The sequence below is a fragment of the Equus asinus genome, chromosome 25 (genome assembly GCF_041296235.1).
Source record: "Equus asinus isolate D_3611 breed Donkey chromosome 25, EquAss-T2T_v2, whole genome shotgun sequence".
NCBI classification, from domain to species: Eukaryota; Metazoa; Chordata; class Mammalia; order Perissodactyla; family Equidae; genus Equus; species Equus asinus.
In genome coordinates this window covers 53387555-53406953 of record NC_091814.1, presented here as the reverse complement: position 1 = coordinate 53406953, position 19399 = coordinate 53387555, and the positions used below count along the sequence as shown (strand labels likewise).

Below are 19399 nucleotides of genomic sequence, written 5' to 3'. Positions count from 1 at the left end.
CTCTCCAGTGACTGCTGGCGCATCGGCCTTGGAGGTATATACCCCAAAAGAAATCTTCGTGGCAAATGGGACGCAAGGGAAGCTGCCCTGCAAGTTCAAGTCTACGAACATGACCGGCACGTTGACCTCCGTCTCCTGGAGCTTCCAGCCGGAGGGGACCGACACCTCTGTGTCGGTAGGGATGCTTGACTGCTCCCGGCTAGTCCTACCTCCCAGGGTCCTTTACTGCTGTGGTGTCATTAATGGTCTGGTCTTCTGATTGTTCACTTCCAGAAGGACCGAGCTTGTTATCTGTTACAGACTTCAAGGCCCTTCTCTCGCTTCAGACTCTGCAGGAAAAACAGCTCAGCATCTCTTAAGTGCAGCTTATCTCCTTGGCTTTGCATGCCCATCTAATCTCGCATCCCCTAGCTCTGCTCACTGTCAGGCCCGTTTGAAATTTGTCTTTTCCACAGAGCAGCCCCTGACTGACCTTGCTGACTCAAATACAGTTTATCCTGCATCTCTTCAGCTTTCATTTGCCCCATTTTTGTTTGTATTTCTTTTAAGTATTCATATACATATGTGTGTACACACACTTCTTTCTGATTTAGTTAGAAGTTTCTTGATTTATCTCGCAGTCCCTCTGATGCAGCAGTATTCATTGGGAGCTTACTCTGCGGTGGGCGTGTAGGGTCTTCAAGAATGTGTAAAGCGCCATCTCTGCTCTCCCTCGGGGAGTCATTAGGAGTAAGAATGGCATGTCGATGACTTCGGAGTGACATGAATGCAGAAGAGAAATACGGGGCCAGAGGGTTGAGAGGAAGGCAGGTTAGTAACTGGACAAGTGCTAGTTAGCAGTGGGTGCTTGTTAAACACACTCTCACTGTCCTGATTCTTGTCTGTGAAGTGGAGACAAGAGAACTTCCCACACAGGGGCGTTCTGAGGAGAAAGTGAGTTCATGCAAGTCCAGTGCTCGGGACAGCGCCTTCTCCTGAGGTGCTAATATCTGCGGCTCACTGTGCTTCTGTTCCGCCTGATGTTGACCGTCCTTGAACTTTAGCACAGACTTCAGCAGTGTCAAGCATTTCATGTTCTCAGGACTTGGCAGGGGCCGAGTCTGTCATTTTTCTGTCATTAAATGGATAAGTTCTTCTTTTGAATGATGATGGGTCACATTTGTTGACTGTCGCCTAGATGCTGAGTCTGTCCCATGCCTGTGTCATACAATCCCCACACCTTTCTGAGGAAGAGAGTCTCCCCACTTCCAGATGGGGGTGGGCGGGGCCTGACTCAGAGTTGCTCCTCCCCCCAGGTCGTGTCACACAGGCCAGTTGTTCAAGCCCTGTTTTGTCGAACTCCGGTTACTGTATTATTTCCCCTATGTGTTATTTTCTCTCGCAGATGGATAAGTCTATTAATAATATTTATTGTCTGTAGGCTTTAGGGATTATTTAAAGCAGTGTTTCTCAATCTTTTTTCTTATCATCACCTTCCCAAGAAGCCTTTTTTAGACTTTTTTCCTAATTACTTCCCCTTTCCATGAAATTTTAGTACTACACATATGCTGTGTATCTGTGCCTTATGTATAAAAAGAGGAAGATGTCTTTTCTCACCCTCCCCTGCCCCCAAAACCAGTGTTTGCCCCCTTGAAGGAGATGTCGCCCCTAGTAAGAATGTGTGGCGCAGGGTTTCTGTAAGAAGCCCTTTCTTACAGCAGCTGAAAGGAAATTACCTCATTGCTACTGTTCACCTGTGACAATTTTGAAGTGCCTTTTTTTCTTTTTTGCTCTGGGCCCTTGTGTTAAGAAATTACCCTCGATGCTCTTCCTGAAAGAGTAGAGGGACCACCTGTCCGTTGTCCATAGATTGTGAGTTCCTGAGGGTCTTCTTTGGGAAAACTTGGAGGATGTATAGAAATGACTGTGGCCCCTGGAATAAAACATCTTTCTGTTTGGCCTCAGTGGCTTCATTGTCATATGTGATACTACTGAAACTGTGTATTTACTGCTGAAATAAGTCTCCAGGAGAAAAGCTCTGTTGCCCTGGGTTGGGATATATACCTGATTGCCAGATTCTTGAGTGAACATGTGCCCCCCAGGATTTATAAAAAGGGAGGCCCCCTGGGTGTCGTGCCTGAGAAGGAAGGAAGGGTGAGGTAGAGTCAGAGATTATGTACGAATTCAGGTAACTTGCTCACCGGGTCCAGGTGGGTGTGATTCTGTGTAAGACAAAGTGCAGGAGTGAGAGAGAGCCGGAATCACACAGATGGCGTGGGGAAGCAGAATCAGAGGCATTCTCCCGCTTTGCGTGAATGTGGCGTCAGTGTAGACCATGGATCCCGTAGAAGCAGAGCTACCACACAAGTTACTCAGGAGTCCACAGAACTGTGTCAGCTTGTGAGTATTCCTGTCTCGAATCTTCAGAGGAGCAGGTGTGAGGGTGGTGTTTAGTCTACAGAAAATACAGTATCATCAGGAGACGCCCAGAAGTAATCACTTTCTTTTTAAAGATTTTGTTTTTCCTTTTTCTCCCCAAATCCCCCCGGTACATAGTTGTGTGTTTTTAGTTGTGGCATGTGGGACGCTGCCCCAGCGTGGCCCGATGAGCGGTGCCATCTTGGCGCCCAGGATCCGAACCAGCGAAACCCTGGGCCGCTGAAGCGGAGCGCACAAATTTAACCACTCGGCCATGGGGCCTGCCCCAGTAATTACTTTCTTTTAAAGAGTGGTTCCATTAGGCTCAACACATTGTTGTCATGCGGGTCGAGGCAGGTGTACATACCTCAAGACTCGATGTTAAGGACATGTTGTATTTCTAATTGATTTTTTTAGCTGATTGGTTTATACTTACACACCAACCTGATTACAGTTAATTCCAAAATGCTCAGTCATTGATATAGGATCTTTTAACTCCCAAATGTCGGCACACATTTAATAAGATGAGCAGGATGCTTTTGATTTTTGTAGATTTTCAGGAAAATTCAAGCCCAACATAGCATAGATGTCTTTCCTGGTCAGTGGAAGCAGGGTCCACATGTCCAAAATGGAGCTCGTCTGGTTGTCTGCTCTGCTGGTCCTTTTGGGGAGTTGTGTTCTTCTGGGGACCCAATTTTAAAACCTTGAGTTTTGTGGGGGTTTTTATGGTCCTTCCCTCCCCCATCTGCTGCTACTTCCCTTCCACCCGTCATATGCCCCCCTCCCCCGCAAGAAATAAGAGTGTTTGCTGGCTCTTTCTCCTTTGTTTCTAGCACCTAGCTGTTTGTCAGCCTTCCTGCTTCCCTGCTCTCCATTAAGTGATAAATACCGTGTGCCTGGACCAGTGCATAACCCCCTTGGTTTTTCCTCCACTTCTGTTCTTCCGTCTTTCACTCCAAACCTACATTCCTTCCGGTACCTAATCTTAGAATAGTTCTTTCACCTTGTCAGAAACTTCATAGCTTCCCATTGCTAACAATGCTTGTCTAGAATACAAAACCCATAAAAAAAACTCAGTTCCAGCCTAGCACTTCAGCCCCGCGTCTATTCATTTGCGTGATCCCCATCAGTCTAGTAAAAAGTGTTTTAGGCTTTGTTTTCCTACTTCTGGACTCTTGCCACTTAAGTTGTACTGGCCTCTTTTGAGCTTTATTTATTTATTTATTTATTTTGAGGAAGATTGGCCCTGAGCTAACATCTGCCACCAATCCTCCTCTTTTTGCTGAGGAAGAGTGGCCCTGAGCTAACATCTATGCCCATCTTCCTCTCTTTTGTATTTGGGATGCTGCCACAGCATGGCTTGATGAGCGGTATGTAGGTCCATCCCCAGGATCCAGGCTGGTGAACCCCAGGCCACTGAAGCAGACTGCACGAACCTAACCACTACCCCACCAGGCCAGCCCCATCTCTTGATGTTTTTAGCTGTTCTTAAAACTCACTGCCCCCATTATCTGGGCCACTCCTGTGATATGGAGTCCCTTAATGTGACAGTTTTTGTCATCTTCATCTTGAATAAAAGCATTTTCAGGTAGAGACCTATCTCACATCTTTGAGATCCCTCATGGCTTTGGCACAGTGGCTTCTACTTAATAAATATTGGTCGATAAGGAGATGTAGTCTTATTTGTCAATTTTTTTTGCTGTTTCACTTCTCTCTTTCTTGCTGGTTTGACCACAGCATTATTCATCGGTTCAGTTCAGCAGACGTACGTAGTTCCCGCCTTGTGCTAAGTGCTGAGGGATCCAGAGAGAAATACAATTCATACCCTGCCTCCAAAGGCACCCAGGCTAATGAGGAAGACTGAGGGAGAAGTGTGCATAAAGACACAGTGGTGGGAAACAATATAGTGGGGGTTTTCTTTGCTGGTTTAGAAATGCAAGGCAGGGAATATTTGTGGATGAGGTGGGAAAGGAAGACAGACACCAGATGACAGAAGGACTTGTTTACTAAGCTAAGAGTTTACGGTTTATTTCTTGATAAAAAAAAAAAGAGAATGAAGAGTTTTGAGCAGGTGAGATGTGGTCAGACATGAGAGGCATTACATAATGGAAATAGCCCAATCTTTGAAATCAAAGCTGGGTTTGAATTCTATCTCTAAGACCTGTGACCTTAAGCAAGTCACTACGTCCTCTGAGCCTCACTTTCCTCATTGTGCAATATCTGGTGGGTGAATCTCAGCTTACACAGAGGTTGTGAGCATCAGAGCATTGTTTTCCACAGGTCTTTCACATTCTGCACGTCTTGTAATCAGAGGCACTGGCTGCCTTTCTTGTGCAGTGACCCACCTTGGAAGACAGAGACGGTGTCTCCATCTGGAGCAGAGGACGGGTTTGCTTACTGTCCAGTATAGTAACGATAATATCTCCCTTTGGGGCAGAGGTCAGACAGGCTTACTGCCCATTGTAAAAGGTTTGCCTTCCCTAAGTTTGGGACTCCTCGGCTGTGATGCAAAGCCTCTGTGTGCACAGCTTCTGCCTGAGCCCCTCTGTGCCGTCCCTGTGGATTTGGGGCGTCAGGGGCCACAGATATAAACATGCTGCTCGCTGTGTTATAAGTAATAAGGTCTTTTGTCTCCAAGTCTTCTTCACAGGAGCAAAGACTTCACAGGAGTCTTTTTGTCTTCTGCCAGCATCTGTGAACCTGTGGCACACTGACTTGTTAGCTCGCAACAAGGGTAAAATCTCAAGACCCTTCATACTTCTCAGCATGCATTTAAGTTAAATTAAGCACAGGGTATATATTTGATAAATGGTAATTATTACTATTACTGGTTTTCAGTGATCATTTAGGCATTGTGGAGGATGGATTGCAGGAGGTTGAGGCTGGAGTCAGACAGACCAGTTGAGAGGCCATAGTCCAAGATGATGAGGGTATAAAATTAGGTATTATCAGTGGGAACTGAGTGGAGAGAACAGAGAACTGAGAGAAGGGAGGAGGTAGAATTGGCAGGATTGGGAGCTTAGTTGCATGGGAAGGAAGATAGAGGAATCAAGGATAACTCCAAGATTTCTGGTTTAGGAGACGGGAATGCAGCCATCAGTCAAGATCAGATTCACAGGTCGCAGATGAAGTCTATAAGAGAAGGTGACAAACGTGGAGGGCAGGGGCAGCGGGCCGGTAAAGTGAGTTGGCAGTTGAGTGAGGAGACTAGCGCTCAGGGGACACTGTGGATGGGGAGAGAAGTTGGGAGTTAAAATATAGATGGTCATTAAATCTTGGGAATGGATGAGATTGCACAGGGATTTTCAACATGTACAAAGGGTTCCGAAAATGTTCTATTTGAATCGCCAGTGGAACTTGGTGGTTGACGAATGCTAGTTTCCACTCCTCACCCCACTGTCACCCGATCCGTGAGTAAGAACAAAGGCAGCAAGGCTCCAGCAGAGCTGCTTGGATGGAAGCCGGGTCTCGGGATCAGTTCCCCACCCACTAGACCTCACCTTGCTCCCAGGGTGCTGAGTTTGACAGTTCCTTTGAGAAATGAGTTCCTTTGCTAAAGGCAGGTCTGAGAAGAAAGAACATTTTGGGTTATCTGGGCTTTGTTCCTCTCACATACCTATGACTTTTCTATGGGAAACCAGTAAGTAAGAGGGAGAAACCCATCATCCCATAGTGAGGCCCATGGTCTGTGCTGTTTAGGCTTCTTTTCCTTCATGTGTTTGTGTCTCTTAATGGTAAGCTTTGTGAGTTAAGACGAAAGCTGTGGGTTCGCTGGCTGAGTCATGGTGAGTGAGCATTGGCTCTGAAGAGTCAGGTGGTCCTGACCTTGATTCTGGACCCAGCGCCTGTTACCATTGTGACCTTGGGCAGATGGCTTCTGTGAGTCTCCATTTCCTTATTTATAAACACATGGGTGGTGATCACTACATCACTGGGAGGTTGAGAGGATTGGAGGTGATATACAGGTTTATTTCTTCAACTGAAACAGGATTGAACCCCCTGATGTCTAACCTCTGTCTGGCTTAGGTTCCATAGCTTGAGATTTGTAATAAGGTGTATTTCTTTTTGTATAAAGTCTTTTTTAGAAGAACCTTTTGCAGCATGCCTGTTACAGAGTCTGGAACTTCTGCCTTTGAGAATAGCTCATGTGTTCTTTTTTTCTAATTGCAGTTTTTCCACTACTCCCAAGGGCAAGTATATCCCGGGAATTATCCGCCGTTTAAGGACAGAATCAGCTGGGCTGGAGACCTTGACAAGAAAGATGCATCAATCAACATAGAAAATATGCAGTTTATACACAATGGCACCTATATCTGTGATGTCAAAAACCCTCCTGACATTGTTGTCCAGCCAGGACACATTAGGCTCTATGTTGTAGAGAAAGGTACTTCCTTGAGTATTTCTGCAGTAGAGATGCAGTCCCCTTTATCTCAGGTTTAGTTGAAGAATAACACTTATATCCCGGGAGTGTCTGAAAGGAGTATTTTTGCCATACTGTTATGCTCCCTGTTTCCGTGGGCCTGTGGCTCTACCACACGTGCCCGGGTGGGCGGGCGGTGGGGGCCTGCGCTCATTCCAACTGGAGCAGCCGATTTCTCCGTTTCTGTGCCTGCTGTCTGAAACCTGTTCATCCCATCTCAGGAGTATTAGTTTTCAGTGTTAATTAGAAATAAGACCAAAATTCATTATGGTTGGAGGGGATGGGTAGTGGGAAAGACAGAAATTAATGTATCTTGATATTCTCCAGGAGAAAGTTTTAACATTTGCAAAAACAGTACAGCTATTTCTTCCCTTTTGTGAGAATAAGCAGAAAACGCAGATTCTGGTGTCTCATTTTGAGACGAGGTCTGCTTAGTGGAGAGTAGATTGAGGTAAATTCACATCCGTGGATTTTCCTTGAGTTTAGAGCATTGAGAGGGGTTGTGTGTAGAAATGCTTAGATCTGTAGTTCATTCTTTATCAGCACGTCATCAGTTAGATACCAGGATCTCAGAATTTGGATAATAAAAGAGGGTGTCGTAACTACCAAAGGAAGACACTTGCTTATTAATTTAATAAAATTCCGTTTCTTCTCTCTGTTAGTGATCACCTTAACACTATTTTGTTCTTTCTCTCTAGAGAGTTTGCCCGTGTTTCCAGTTTGGGTGGTGGTGGGTATAGTTACTGCTGTGGTCCTAGGCCTCACCTTGCTCATCATCATGATTCTGGCTGTCCTCTACAGAAGGAAAAACTCCAAACGGGATTACACTGGGTAAGAAACACTGCTTTGTAGGGGAGGGGCGGAGGGAAGGAATCAGAATTTGTAAAAACTGTGTTTTTTATGGAGAAAGAATTGTGAAGCATTAGCTACTGTTTGCTTTCATGCCAGAATCGGACATTCTCCTTTGGAGGTGTTCTGACGTTGGCGGGCAGAAATCAGTGGCCTGCTATTAAATGTGGACTGTGACACGAATCCCTGCTGTACAGTTTCTTTCTCAGGTTTGGTGACATGAACTGCTCAGCAGTCTGTGCTGTGTGGGTCTGTACCATCCACTCTGCAATTAGCATTATTAAGGCACAGACATCACTTAGCCAATTGAGGAGGTTAACTCTAATCTCTTGGCAATAATCTCATAAGGTTCTTCTTTCCACTTGGGCAAATATCAAACTCTAATCAAGACGAGTTGGGCTAATAAACGACCCCCACCTGATGCGGTGATGTGGGGCTTTTCCTTTTTGTAGTTTGGTGAGCCGTTTTATTGCTTTGACAATTCTTGAATGCGTGGCTGGCCTCATCCAAGCTGAGATAATAAGAGTTGAACACCAAAATATACCAGCAGTAAAGAAAAGTAGAATTCCTTTGTGTTTATGGCTTCTCAGAGAGCACACACTTGAACACAAGGTGTGTGTCTAATTGAAAGACCTTCTCTTTTGCCCACTCCAGCTGGAAAGCTGACCACATAAGCTCTGTAGAACTCATGTGGTGAGACTGAGGGGAAGGCTGGACTCCAGTCGAGGTAGCACGAGCTGTGGCCAGGTGCATGGGCTTCCCTAACCATCCTGAAGGGCTGTGATCTGAGAGGGTTGCATGCCCTGGACTCCCTTGCTGGTGGACGGTGGGAACCTCCCTTTGGGCTCTGCTGCTCTAGTTTTTAGGGGTGCTGTGTTTTAACGAGTTCAATTCAGGCATTACTTGCTTGGAATGCTTCTCTTCTGCTGACTGTGTCTGCCCCCTTGCATGGTGAGCGTTTCATGATGAAATATAACTAGAGTGTTGGTTTTCAACATGAGACTAATCCAGGCTGGTGGCATGCCAGTCTCTGTAGTTCTTGCTTTTGGGTTAAGAAAGGGGCAGAAGAGTGTGCCTTCGAGTCCTGCATGGCATCGTGAATGCTGCTGATCTTCTCACTCTGGTTTTTTTCCCTCTCCTGCCTTTTCTTCCTTGGTGTGCCGGGATCAGATCCTGCTTATCTTCCACTTAAGAAAAGCTGACATAGACGACACATTGGGACTATAACGGGGCTGGGTCTCCTCTTCCACTCCCACTAGACACATGGTAACTAATCACATCGCCCGTTGCTGTTAATATTCACGTGTATATATTCAGCCTGTCTCCCTTGTTGATGACTAACTGGCTAGCTCTGAGCTAACCTAACAGCAGTTATGGTTTGTCCACAATACGTCATGTGTCTGTAATTAGAAACGTGTTGAGCATACCATCCCAATAAAATTGGGTTGTCAGGTTACATAGAAGTTTTATGATCATCTGAATATATACGTTCTTCATGTAAAATGCCTTCGTGTGTGTGTGTTTTAGTTTTCTTTTCTCATACCTGAATAGTATTACTGGTGATTGAGCCCCTCTTCGTGTTAGAATACTCAGACCATTTTGGTTTGGGATGTATGGCCTCCCATCTCAGAGAAGGCACAGTTTGCAGAATGCATATTATGCTTTGGTCTTAGTAGCAAGATTTTAAATGTGATCTTCTCTCAGCTCCTAAGATTTTTTCCAAAAATACATTATAAATGATTTAAGCTTTGCTGATGGCACATCGCATTAGGGAATCCTGGTGACATTCACGCTCCCTGATTTATTTATGAGATAGGGCTTGTTAAAGACCCTTGTATCCATGAAAAAGTTCAGCCTCTGTGATGTGGCTTCCACAGTTTTTTACCGTTCCTGACTTCCTGGGTTTTCTTTGGTTTGGCTGTGGTATTGGTAGGGAAACAAAATATGGAGAGCTGGGGAATGGAAGGAATGAGATGAGCCAAGACTGGAAGCCTGGGTGTCTGTAATTTTTGAATTATGTTCCGAAGAGGTTTGTCTTTGATAATTACAAAAGCAAATTGCCATTAAGAAGGGATAGCTTGCTCCTTTAAACCTTTATCCCAAAGGAGGGTTGATGGCAGGGGACAAAGACCAAGCAGCCAAAGGATAAGATGTGTTATTGTAGCCAGAATGCCCCTCAGCAGATGTCATTCTGTAAACTGGGGCGTAGGGTGCACCATGTTCGTTTCTCTTCCTCCCCCAGAAGTAGGTTTATTGACTCGGAAGAATAAGTGTCAGGGATAAAAAGTAGTTTCAAGCTATGTGATCATTTTGATACCCATTGTTTTGTTGCTTTGCTTTTATATGTCTACTGCTTCATCTTGTCATCACTTGCATTTCTATACTTTTGTTTCCATTAATTTTAATTCTTTTACATTTGTTCTCCAAATTCTCAACTCACCAGCTGCAGTGCATCAGAGAATGTGTCACCGGTTAAGCAGGCTCCACGGAAGTCCCCCTCCGACACAGAGGGTCTAGTAAAGAGCCTGCCTTCTGCATCTCACCAGGTAATGGCTAATTGCAGTTCTGCCCACCGCAGCTGCTCTGCTGTCTGGTGCTGTCCCTCTCCTGAGTGAACCGTGAGACAGCAAGAGAGTGAGAGACAGACAGAGAGAAACAGAGAAACAGAGCAAGAGGGGGAGAGGGCAAGTGAGAGCTGGTTAGGAGGACCACGGGAGACTGGAGAAGAGTCTGACCTGAGGAAAGATGTCCACCAACCACCGCTGACAGACGGTTTACTAACGGCGTGGCTGCTCTGGCCCAAGTAGAATTAAGAAATGGCTTGCTCAGGTGTAAAAGATTCTTCCTTAATTGCACAAGGAAATAAGTCTAGTGGACTAGAATCTGTATTGAGGTGCTCCGTAAGACAAGGAATTAGCAGGAAAAAGTTGATATTCTTGGCATTGAAAATAAAACAGAAAAATTATTTTGTATGAATTTTTTAGAAGAAATTGAAAGTAAGCATTTATCTGAATAATTAGTAGGCTTGATGAACAAGGAAAGGCTTTGGTTTCTACTTTTTGTAGAAAAGACGAATCCCTTGCTTTGGAACTCGGCACAGAATCTAGCCTGTGGGTGGGATGGTGTTTTGGCTGTGCTGTTGTAGCTGTGATTGTGGCGTGGCGGAACTTCCGTAGCTTTGTAGCAATTCTGTTCTTCTAGGGTAGAAAGCCTTATAAGGAATTTCGCTAGCTATGGCTTTGTCCCGAGGAGGTGTTGGGGGGGATGGAGTGGATTTAAGAGGAAGCAAAGAAAAGAATAACAATGTTTTATAGAAGTACCCGTGGTCTGATTCCACAGTTGTTGTATGTGGTAGGGAAACTGAGGTATTGTGATGTTAAATTACTGAAAGCACGTACCCAGTTAGTGACAGAACTGGGGTTAGAACCCAGGTTTCTGCACAGCATGTAATCTATCACAGCGTCAGGCTTTTTATTTATTCCTGGTCTGTCTGTCTGCCTGTCTCTGGGATCACATAGTAGACCTGAGGGACCTCATGTTCACAAATTTGCGCTGTGGATGGGAATAGGGTTGGGAATAAAGGCATGAGACTTGTAGAGAGCCCTAACAGCTAAGGAAGCCTTGGAAACTGTTTCTTCTACCCTTGACATGCTTTGGGAGTTGCTCATCTGTTGAAGATAAACTAGAGAAGTAAAAAAGAAACCACGGTTTTTGGACATTGAAAAACAGGTTGTGCAGCTCTGTGATCCTATAGAGAAAGGAAACAAATAAGGCGAGCCCTGTGATTGGCCCAGCTTGCTGCCTTGAGGCAGTTTCCAGTCTGCAGTGCGGGGAAGGCAAATGGAGTTTAGTTGTCTCCCGAAAGTGAGGAGGCAGAAGTCAGAGTTTGAGGAGGCCAAGGTGCCTAGGATTTATGAGGCAGAGTACCAGAGAAGCAACCACACAGACAGAGGAAGCTTTGGAGATCTGGAGTGGGGTCTCCTTGAGCCCCTGCTGAGTACAGATTTGGTGCATGCGGGAGAAAACTCCTGTGACCAGAGAAGGAACCACATGAAAAGCCGGGGGTGGGACAATGCCTGGAGCTCACACAGGGCTGGGAATAGTTTGTGTTCCTAAAAGCCAGAGTGGAGAGAGGGTACTGGTTGGAGTCCTCAGAATGGTCCCGCCTTAGTAGTGGGGCTAAATTAGCACCAGAATGTAGATACCATGGACCCTCCAGGACAAAGCATAAAAGGAGCCTTTAAAGAAGAAGACTAACCTAAAAGTATTTTAGCTGCATGTCAGAACGAAGTCCAGCACGCTCTACAAGAATACAACGAAATTTAGCACCCAACAATGTAAAGTTTACAATGTCTGGCACCAATAAAAAATTACAATACATACAAAGAAGCAGGAAAATAAAATACTTAACCAGGAAAAGAATCAGTCAATAGAAACAAACCCAGAAATGACAGAGATCATGGAATTCATAGGCAAGGACCTTAAAACAAGTATTATAAATCTTATAAATAGAATTTATAAGATGTTAGGAAAGCTTGGCATAATGAGGAGAGAGATAGGAATATAAAAAAAAAACAAAATGGGACTTCTAGAAATGAAAGAATGTTCAACGGCGTAAACAACAGATTAGACACTACAGAAGAAAAGGTCAGTAAATGTGAAGACATAGCAACGGAAAGCATCTGAAGTGAAGCATGAAGAGAAGGAAAGATTGCGGGAAATGAACAGAGCTGTAGTAGTAAGCCAGTGGACAATATAAAGCAATCTGATTGGAATCTGAGAAGGAAAAGAGAGAGGAGAGTGAGAAAAAATATTTAAAGAAATAATAACCAAATGCTTTTCCGTTCTTTTAGCCATTTCTTCTGGTGTTTATCTTCATATTTCTCAACAACTTTATTATATTGCTACTTCTAGATTTCTCAGTTTTAGATATTATATATTGACTCCATACAATGGAGTATGAAAATTTAGTTCTCTTTTTCTCCCAGCACTTCTTTCCACCATACATGTGCATACACGTATGCATACACATGCTTCTTCCTAGTATTGTTCACACCATAGTTAGGTGGTTATTGTTCACTGTTATGTGTACTTGTTTTTTCCACCATTGTACCATATATATTTGCTTTCTTATACAATTTTTTTGTTTTTCGTAGAGCCAATACTATAGTGGAACATATCTTCCATATCTTCTTGAGAAAAGATGCACAGGAGGTAAAAATTTTGAGGCTTTGTAGGATAGGCAGAATCATGACTTCCGAAGATGTCCACATCCTAGTTGCTGGAACCTGTGGGATATGTGACCTCACCCGTTGAAAGGGGCTTTGCAGCCACGATTAAGGACGCACAGATCTGGAGTGGGGAGATTTTCCATGTGAGCCAAATGTAGTAATAAAGGTCCTTATAAGAGGGAAGCAGGAGGGTCAGAGTCAGAGAGAGATTTGAAGATTCTATACAGCTGGCTTTGAAGGTGGAGGAAGAGGTCACTAGCCAAGGAATGCAGGCAGCTTCCATAAGCTGGGAAAGACAAGGAAGCAGATTCTTCTTAGAACCCCAGAAGGAACACAGCCCTGCTGACACCTTGATGTTAGCCCCGTGAAAACCATTTCGGATTGCTGACCCTCAAACTGTAAGATCAGACGGTTGTGTTTAGCGTGTCTAAAATTGCTTTTATTCTCCTCCCTCAAGCTTGATTGGTAGTCTGGTTGGGTAGGGTTCTGGGTTGGCAGTCATTTTTCTTCAGCATTTTCAGACATTGCTGATTTTTCTAGCTTCCACTGCCAGGAAGCTAAGACGTTGATACTTTTCTGATTCCTGCTCCTTTTTGCGGGACCAGTTGTGTTCCCTTTCTCTTAGAATCTGTTTTATCCCTGTGTTCTCAAATTTCGTATCCCTCGTGTTCTGAAATTGTGGGTCTTTTTTTTTCATTGTGCTGGCTAACTCAGTGGGCTCTTGCAATCTGAAAACTGTGTCCTTCAGTTTTAGGAAATTTTCTCCCATTCTTCTTTGGAACTTTTCCTCCTTCCATTTTCTGTTCTCTCTTATGGAAACTCCTATTAGGAATTAGGTCATCTCCTAGATCAATCCTTTAGTTTTCCTTTTTTTCTGTTTTGCAGTTTTTGTTCTGCTTTTCAGAAAATTTCCACAACTTTATCTTCCAACTTTTACTGAATGTTTTGTTTCTGCTATCTTGTGTTTTTTTTTTTTTTTAAATTTTCAAGAGCTGTTTCTCTTTTCTCTGATGATAGAGCCCTGTACTTGTTTTCACGGAGGCGTTGTCTTATCACTCTGAGCGTATTATTCTTTCTTCTGTTTTGTTTGATTCTTTTTATGGCATCTTCTGTTACTTGATTCTGCTGTCTCTTTTGAATTCCCTTTTTTCTCTCGTCACTTCTGTCTTTCATGTTAGAAGCCTTCCTCAGATGCCCAGCGGTCCTTGGTTATGCATCCTATTTGGGGCACTCAGATCTGGTCAGAAGCTCCTTGTGCCGGGGTAGAACTTCCTGGGTGTGGGCATCACCGTTTGTATGCAGCGCTGGCTGGCTTTCACTGGGGGACCTCCCAGTGTCAGTTGCTGGATGTCCTTTGTCTTGGGTTAGTCGATTTCTCCAGAAAGAAGTCCTCTCATTTCCTGCTTGGGAGTTGAGCGGAGGAAGGAGAGGAGGGCTGACTGTTCAGTGAGTGGATGTGCCCACCCTGTTGGCAGTGTTCCCACCTCACCCTGCTGTGCCTGAGTCAGAGACAGGCTCCTCTCTCCTGTGAGTAAACCCCCACGGCTCTGCCCAGGCCTGGCTCCATGGCATTGTCTGAGGCTGGTGAGAAGTAATTCAACCATTGGGTCAATCCATGTTGTCGTCTGTCAGCATTTTCAGTATAACACTAGATGTGTTACAATTGAGAGTAGAATTGGAGTAAAAATTCCTCACAGGTGAGCCCTGGGTGCTCAGTGCAGGCCCCTCAAGGTCTCTTTTCTCCCCAACGTGTTACAAATCAGGGTTTCTATTCAGGTGGCATGTACTGGAGTGCCCTTTGTCTTACTCAGCTATTTTTCATCAAGTTGTACTGTATCTGTTAGTTTATAGTTTTACATGTTAAAACTATTTTCTGCCTTACCCGTTTCTGGAACTTATAAGTCCTTTGCCAGTTAACACAATACTTGGAAGTGGACCGTGTGATGTCCTCACAGATGTCTTCCAGTTTTTCTTTGTTTCGGTTTGCATTCTGTGGGCACGCCAACTTACAACAGGAGCTGCTCTCCCAGGGTTAGATCATTTGCTTCAGACGCTCCGCAGAGCGTCGGCAGGGATCCCAGTGGACACTTTTAGGCCATCACCTGCTGCTTGCAGGCTGTGTATCAGAAATACCTCCCTTTCAGAGTTCTCCCCAGAATCCTTACGATATACTCTATCTTCAGTTTGTTCGAACTAAGGCACAGGTTTTCACAGTTTAGGAAAAATTTACTTGACCTGCTTTGTTCATCTTATTAGGGAATTTGTGAGATAAGATACCTTTGGTAAGTTGAGCACAACCAAGCTTAGCACTTCTTTTAACCGGGTAATCATTCCATTGTATGTTCTCTCTGGCTCACTTCCACACACATTTGAGTGCTTACCATCCATGCAGTGTAGGCAGGACATGGGAAATGTGGGCATGGTTAACAGCCAGTTCCTGCCCTCAAGCACCCCAGAGTCTCCTGGGGTGTTCGGATCAGTTTTAGGCTTTTCCATCATATGGAGAATTTTTTTTAATATCCTGGGAAACAATTTATTTTAATAATCTGACAAACAACCTCGAGGAAATCTTCATGTTTAGATGAACTCCAAGGTAGTGTTTTAAGGGTTAGTGATGTGTTACAAACTAGTATTGACTCTGGGGTCCAGCTGATTCTCTTGACTTGGGGAGAATTATTTAACCTCAACATCTGTTCCCTCATCTTTGAAATGATGGGTTGGGGCAAATTGGCCCCTAAACTCCTCATTTTTCCATTACTAATTATAAGAGTCCGTGGTCTGCTGTGCCTTATAAGAGCAGGTGTAGGTAGTTGCTGTCTACATATTAGCAATCAAATCTGTGAAATGAGGGTGTGGTAGGAATATTTGCAAACTCTCCCTTGGTGATTTCTTCCAGAAGTTCTATCATGACATATTCCCAGCAAAACCTCCCATTTCCTACCTGCAGGCATTATCCGAAAATTTAATAGCATTAGTCATAACTATTTGGATGAATAAATAACTCCAGGTTACTTTATCACAAGAGGAGAAAGAATACTAGTGCTCTAAGAGGTTTACAAAGGTGACGCATAGTGCCCAGACAGGACGTTAAGTTGCTATATTACTCGTCTCTCTTTGGTCACTATTTTTGTTATGATTGGAAAGCTTAAGTAAAAGTAGCTTTAACAATAAGAGGTTTATTAACTTGCAGGAGGTCCCAAAGCAGAGCACCTCTGGGTTCGTTAGTTCAGTGGCCCAGCAATGTCATTACAGACGCAAGTTCTTTCCATCTTATTCTTTCATCCTTTGCGTACTGTCTTTGTTCTCAGGCTCCTTCCCTCAGCTGCAGAATGGCTGCCACGGTTTCAGGCAGCACATGAAAACAGGAAACTGGAAGAATTGCTGAGTCTTCTCCCGTGCAGTTTTTATTCTGGAAGAAAAGCTTTACCTGGAGCCCCCCAGCAGACTGCCCCCACTTCTCCCCATTGGCCAGAGTGGGTCACATGCTGATGCCTCTTCAGTCATCTGCAAGGGGACAGGAGTTATGACTTGGCTTCGCCCCTGGGGACAGGGGAGACCAAGGTCATTTACCTGAGCAGAGGGAGGGTGAGCACTGGAACCAAATTAGGGTTCTTCCAGCAAAGCGGGGTGGAGATTGGGTTGGAAAGGGTGTGAGGTATGCACCCCCGGAGTTAAAAGATAAGTAAAGTCCTTCTTTGTAAAGCTTAGTTTTGACTGACTGGTTTAAAATAATTTTTGTGTATATGTCTTATGAAGAGTTGGTTTTTCGATCCTTTTCTGGAAATGGTTAATGCTTTGTATGCAAAAGGCAGGCGTGTTTTAGAGAGCAGTAATTGACTAGAATAGCTCTGGATCTGTCAGCGACGGTACAGAGATGTGGGACTGTTTTGAGAAGACGTGTGTATGTGTGCGTTACCTCAGTTAGTCCTCACAGCTGCCCGCAGGTAAGATCTTTTATTGTCTGTTTTACACAGAAGAAAGCGAGGCTCAGCTAGGTTGAGTCACCTGGTCGAGGGCAGCACTTAGCAGCAGAGCTGCTGTTAGACCCAGATCTGTCTGGCTCTGAGGCCTGTGCTCATTCCATCCTGCCTGTCCAGTTCTTGTCAACTCCATTTTGATTATCGATGTTAGTCTCATTTATCTCAGAGACAGTCATGATATGTAGCTGTGTTTCACAGCTGCATTTGGCTTTTTTTTTTTTGAGGAAGATTAGCCCTGTGCTAACATCCATGCCCGCCTTCCTCCACTTTTTATACGTGGGACGCCTACCACAGCATGGCTTTTGCCAAGCGGTGCCGTCTCCGCACCCGGGATCCGAACCAGGGAAACCCCGGGCCACCGAGAAGTGGAACGTGCAAATTTGACCGCTGTGCCCCTGGGCCTGCCCGTGCATTTAGCTTTTAAAACGCAGTGAAATAAGTACTGAGAGAGGTATTCTGTGAACACTCGGTAATGCCGTGGTGAAAGCAGGTGTTCCCTTGGAGATCCCTGTGCTGGGTGTCAGGAGGGACTCCTCTGATGCCTGAAGGACCAGCTGCAGAGGCTACGGCAAGTGTCCTTCAGAGAGAACAGAACAGCTTCTGAGCAGTGAAGCTGTTTTCCAGGTAGTGCTGCTCCGCACTCTTCCATGACCGGCCCTTCCGGGGCCCTCTCCCCACACCTTCACCAGTATGTTTTTATATTGGAGTGAATTTCACTCAGCTGCACTTCAGAGGTATTTTTACCTCTAATTGGAACTAAAATAGACCTAGGTCAAGCAGTTGGTTTCTTGAAACATTTTCAGTAGTTATGGACTATTTGTTTAGTAAATAGTTGGAAAAAGTATATATCCAGGGCAGTTTTTCACTTGGCTCTTGTAATTCGTTATGGCAAAACCAAAAACAAAAAAGGGGAGGGTGGGGAGTGTGGGTGCCGAGATGTACAGGAGAGACAGCTAGGTTGACGTGGGTGGCGGTGGTGGTGGTGGTTTAATTCTTGCATGCCCAAAAGTGAGTGTCTTAGCAGTGGCGGGTTCATTTCCAGGTTGATCTTGGTTCACTGGATCCGCCTGAAGTTCTGACTGGGCTCGTTGGCCCTCAAAGTCAAGATCCTGAGGCATGTTCCACGGAGACCCAGGGTACCTTCAGCTTTCAAATCTTCCCCAGAACCAGACTTCACAGCGCTGGTCTACACTGAGCCAGATCCATGAGCAGATCTTGGATCTCAGCTCAGGCCCCAGAATTCCTCTGGATCCATCACTTCCTCCATCCCTCCCTCCAGCGCCGACAGCCTGCCGAGGACCACTCTAGGCAGTTAATTAACAAAGGCCCTGACCTTAGGGGCCTGTTAGATTCGAAAGGGGAAAGAGTGAGGACATTGGATAGTGGTGATGAGCAGTTTGAAGCAAACCAGATCTAGCAACAGGAAGGAATTCCTTTTATTCTTCAGTGTTTTCCCAACTGCTTTCAACAAATTGTTATGTTCTCTTGCCGTGAAAGACAATACGGTCTCACACGAAAGACCTTACTGGTGTCTTAACATTTACTGACTGAGTCAGAGATGATTCTGTGTGTTTTTCCTTTGTTGCTTTCTCTGTTGTCTTTGTCCTCCACTCACACAGTGTTTCAGGTTATCTATTGCTGTGTGACAAACCACTGAGGAACACAGTGGCTTAAAACAACCACCGTTTCTTAGGCCCCTGATTCTGTGGGCTGGTGACTGGATCTTCTGGTCTGGGACGGTCCCGCTGATCTCTGCTGGCTCACGTTGGCAGCACAGTCTGCAGTGGTCTCGATCCTAGTCTGTCAGTTAGGAGGCTGCTCGCCAGAGAGAAGAGGGCAGCTGGGCCTTGTGTCTCATCAGCCAGCAGTTAGCTTGGGCTTCTTCACAGGGTGGCCGTGGCTGTGTGAGTCCCGAGATCAGGAAGAGAGTGGAAGCTCGGAGGCCTGTTGAGGTCTAGGTGTGGAGCTCGTACAGTGTTACTTCTGCCACTTTCTGTTGGTGAAAGCAAGGCACAAGACCAGCCCAGACTCAAGGGGCGGAGAAGCGGGCACTTACTCCTGCTGGGAAGAGCATTATATTGCAAGGGAAAGAGTTCGTAGCCATTTTTATACTCTGTCACGTGGTATAAACTCCTTCCCCCGTGAACACACCCTGAAACTCCTGGTGAGTCTTGAGGAATTACAATATGAAGTTTCATTACCTAGGAAGTCACATAATTTAATTTCAGGGTCTGTCCTATTCTTAGAGGTGACCGTTACCAGGGATCAATGAACTTACTAGAGAACACTTTGTTTTCATTCTGTTCCTCATGATAGAAAATGGGTTTTTTTAACTTCTTTTTGTTTTCCTTTTAAATTTGCATTTAACATGCAGCTTTCTGAGATGAATACAGAGGGTCTCTGATCTGGTATTAACAGTGTGATCTGTTATATTCGCCAGGATGGACATACAGACCAAAGACAGACGCACTGAGTCTGACTGTTTGATTCACTCCTCAGTCACTGTGGTGCATTCTAAAGTG

General features: G+C 44.9%; 1 protein-coding gene across 1 annotated transcript in view; it reads left to right on the top strand.

Moving 5' to 3' along the window:
* MPZL1 (myelin protein zero like 1) overlaps positions 1 to 19399 on the top strand; it is a 57122-nt gene that overhangs the window by 33837 nt on the left and 3886 nt on the right. Inside the window, exons 2-5 of the mRNA XM_044757730.2 lie at positions 9 to 175; positions 6568 to 6781; positions 7516 to 7648; positions 10110 to 10212. Of these exons, the coding sequence (XP_044613665.1) occupies positions 9 to 175; positions 6568 to 6781; positions 7516 to 7648; positions 10110 to 10212 (617 nt within the window). The remainder of the gene's footprint in view (positions 1 to 8; positions 176 to 6567; positions 6782 to 7515; positions 7649 to 10109; positions 10213 to 19399) is intronic.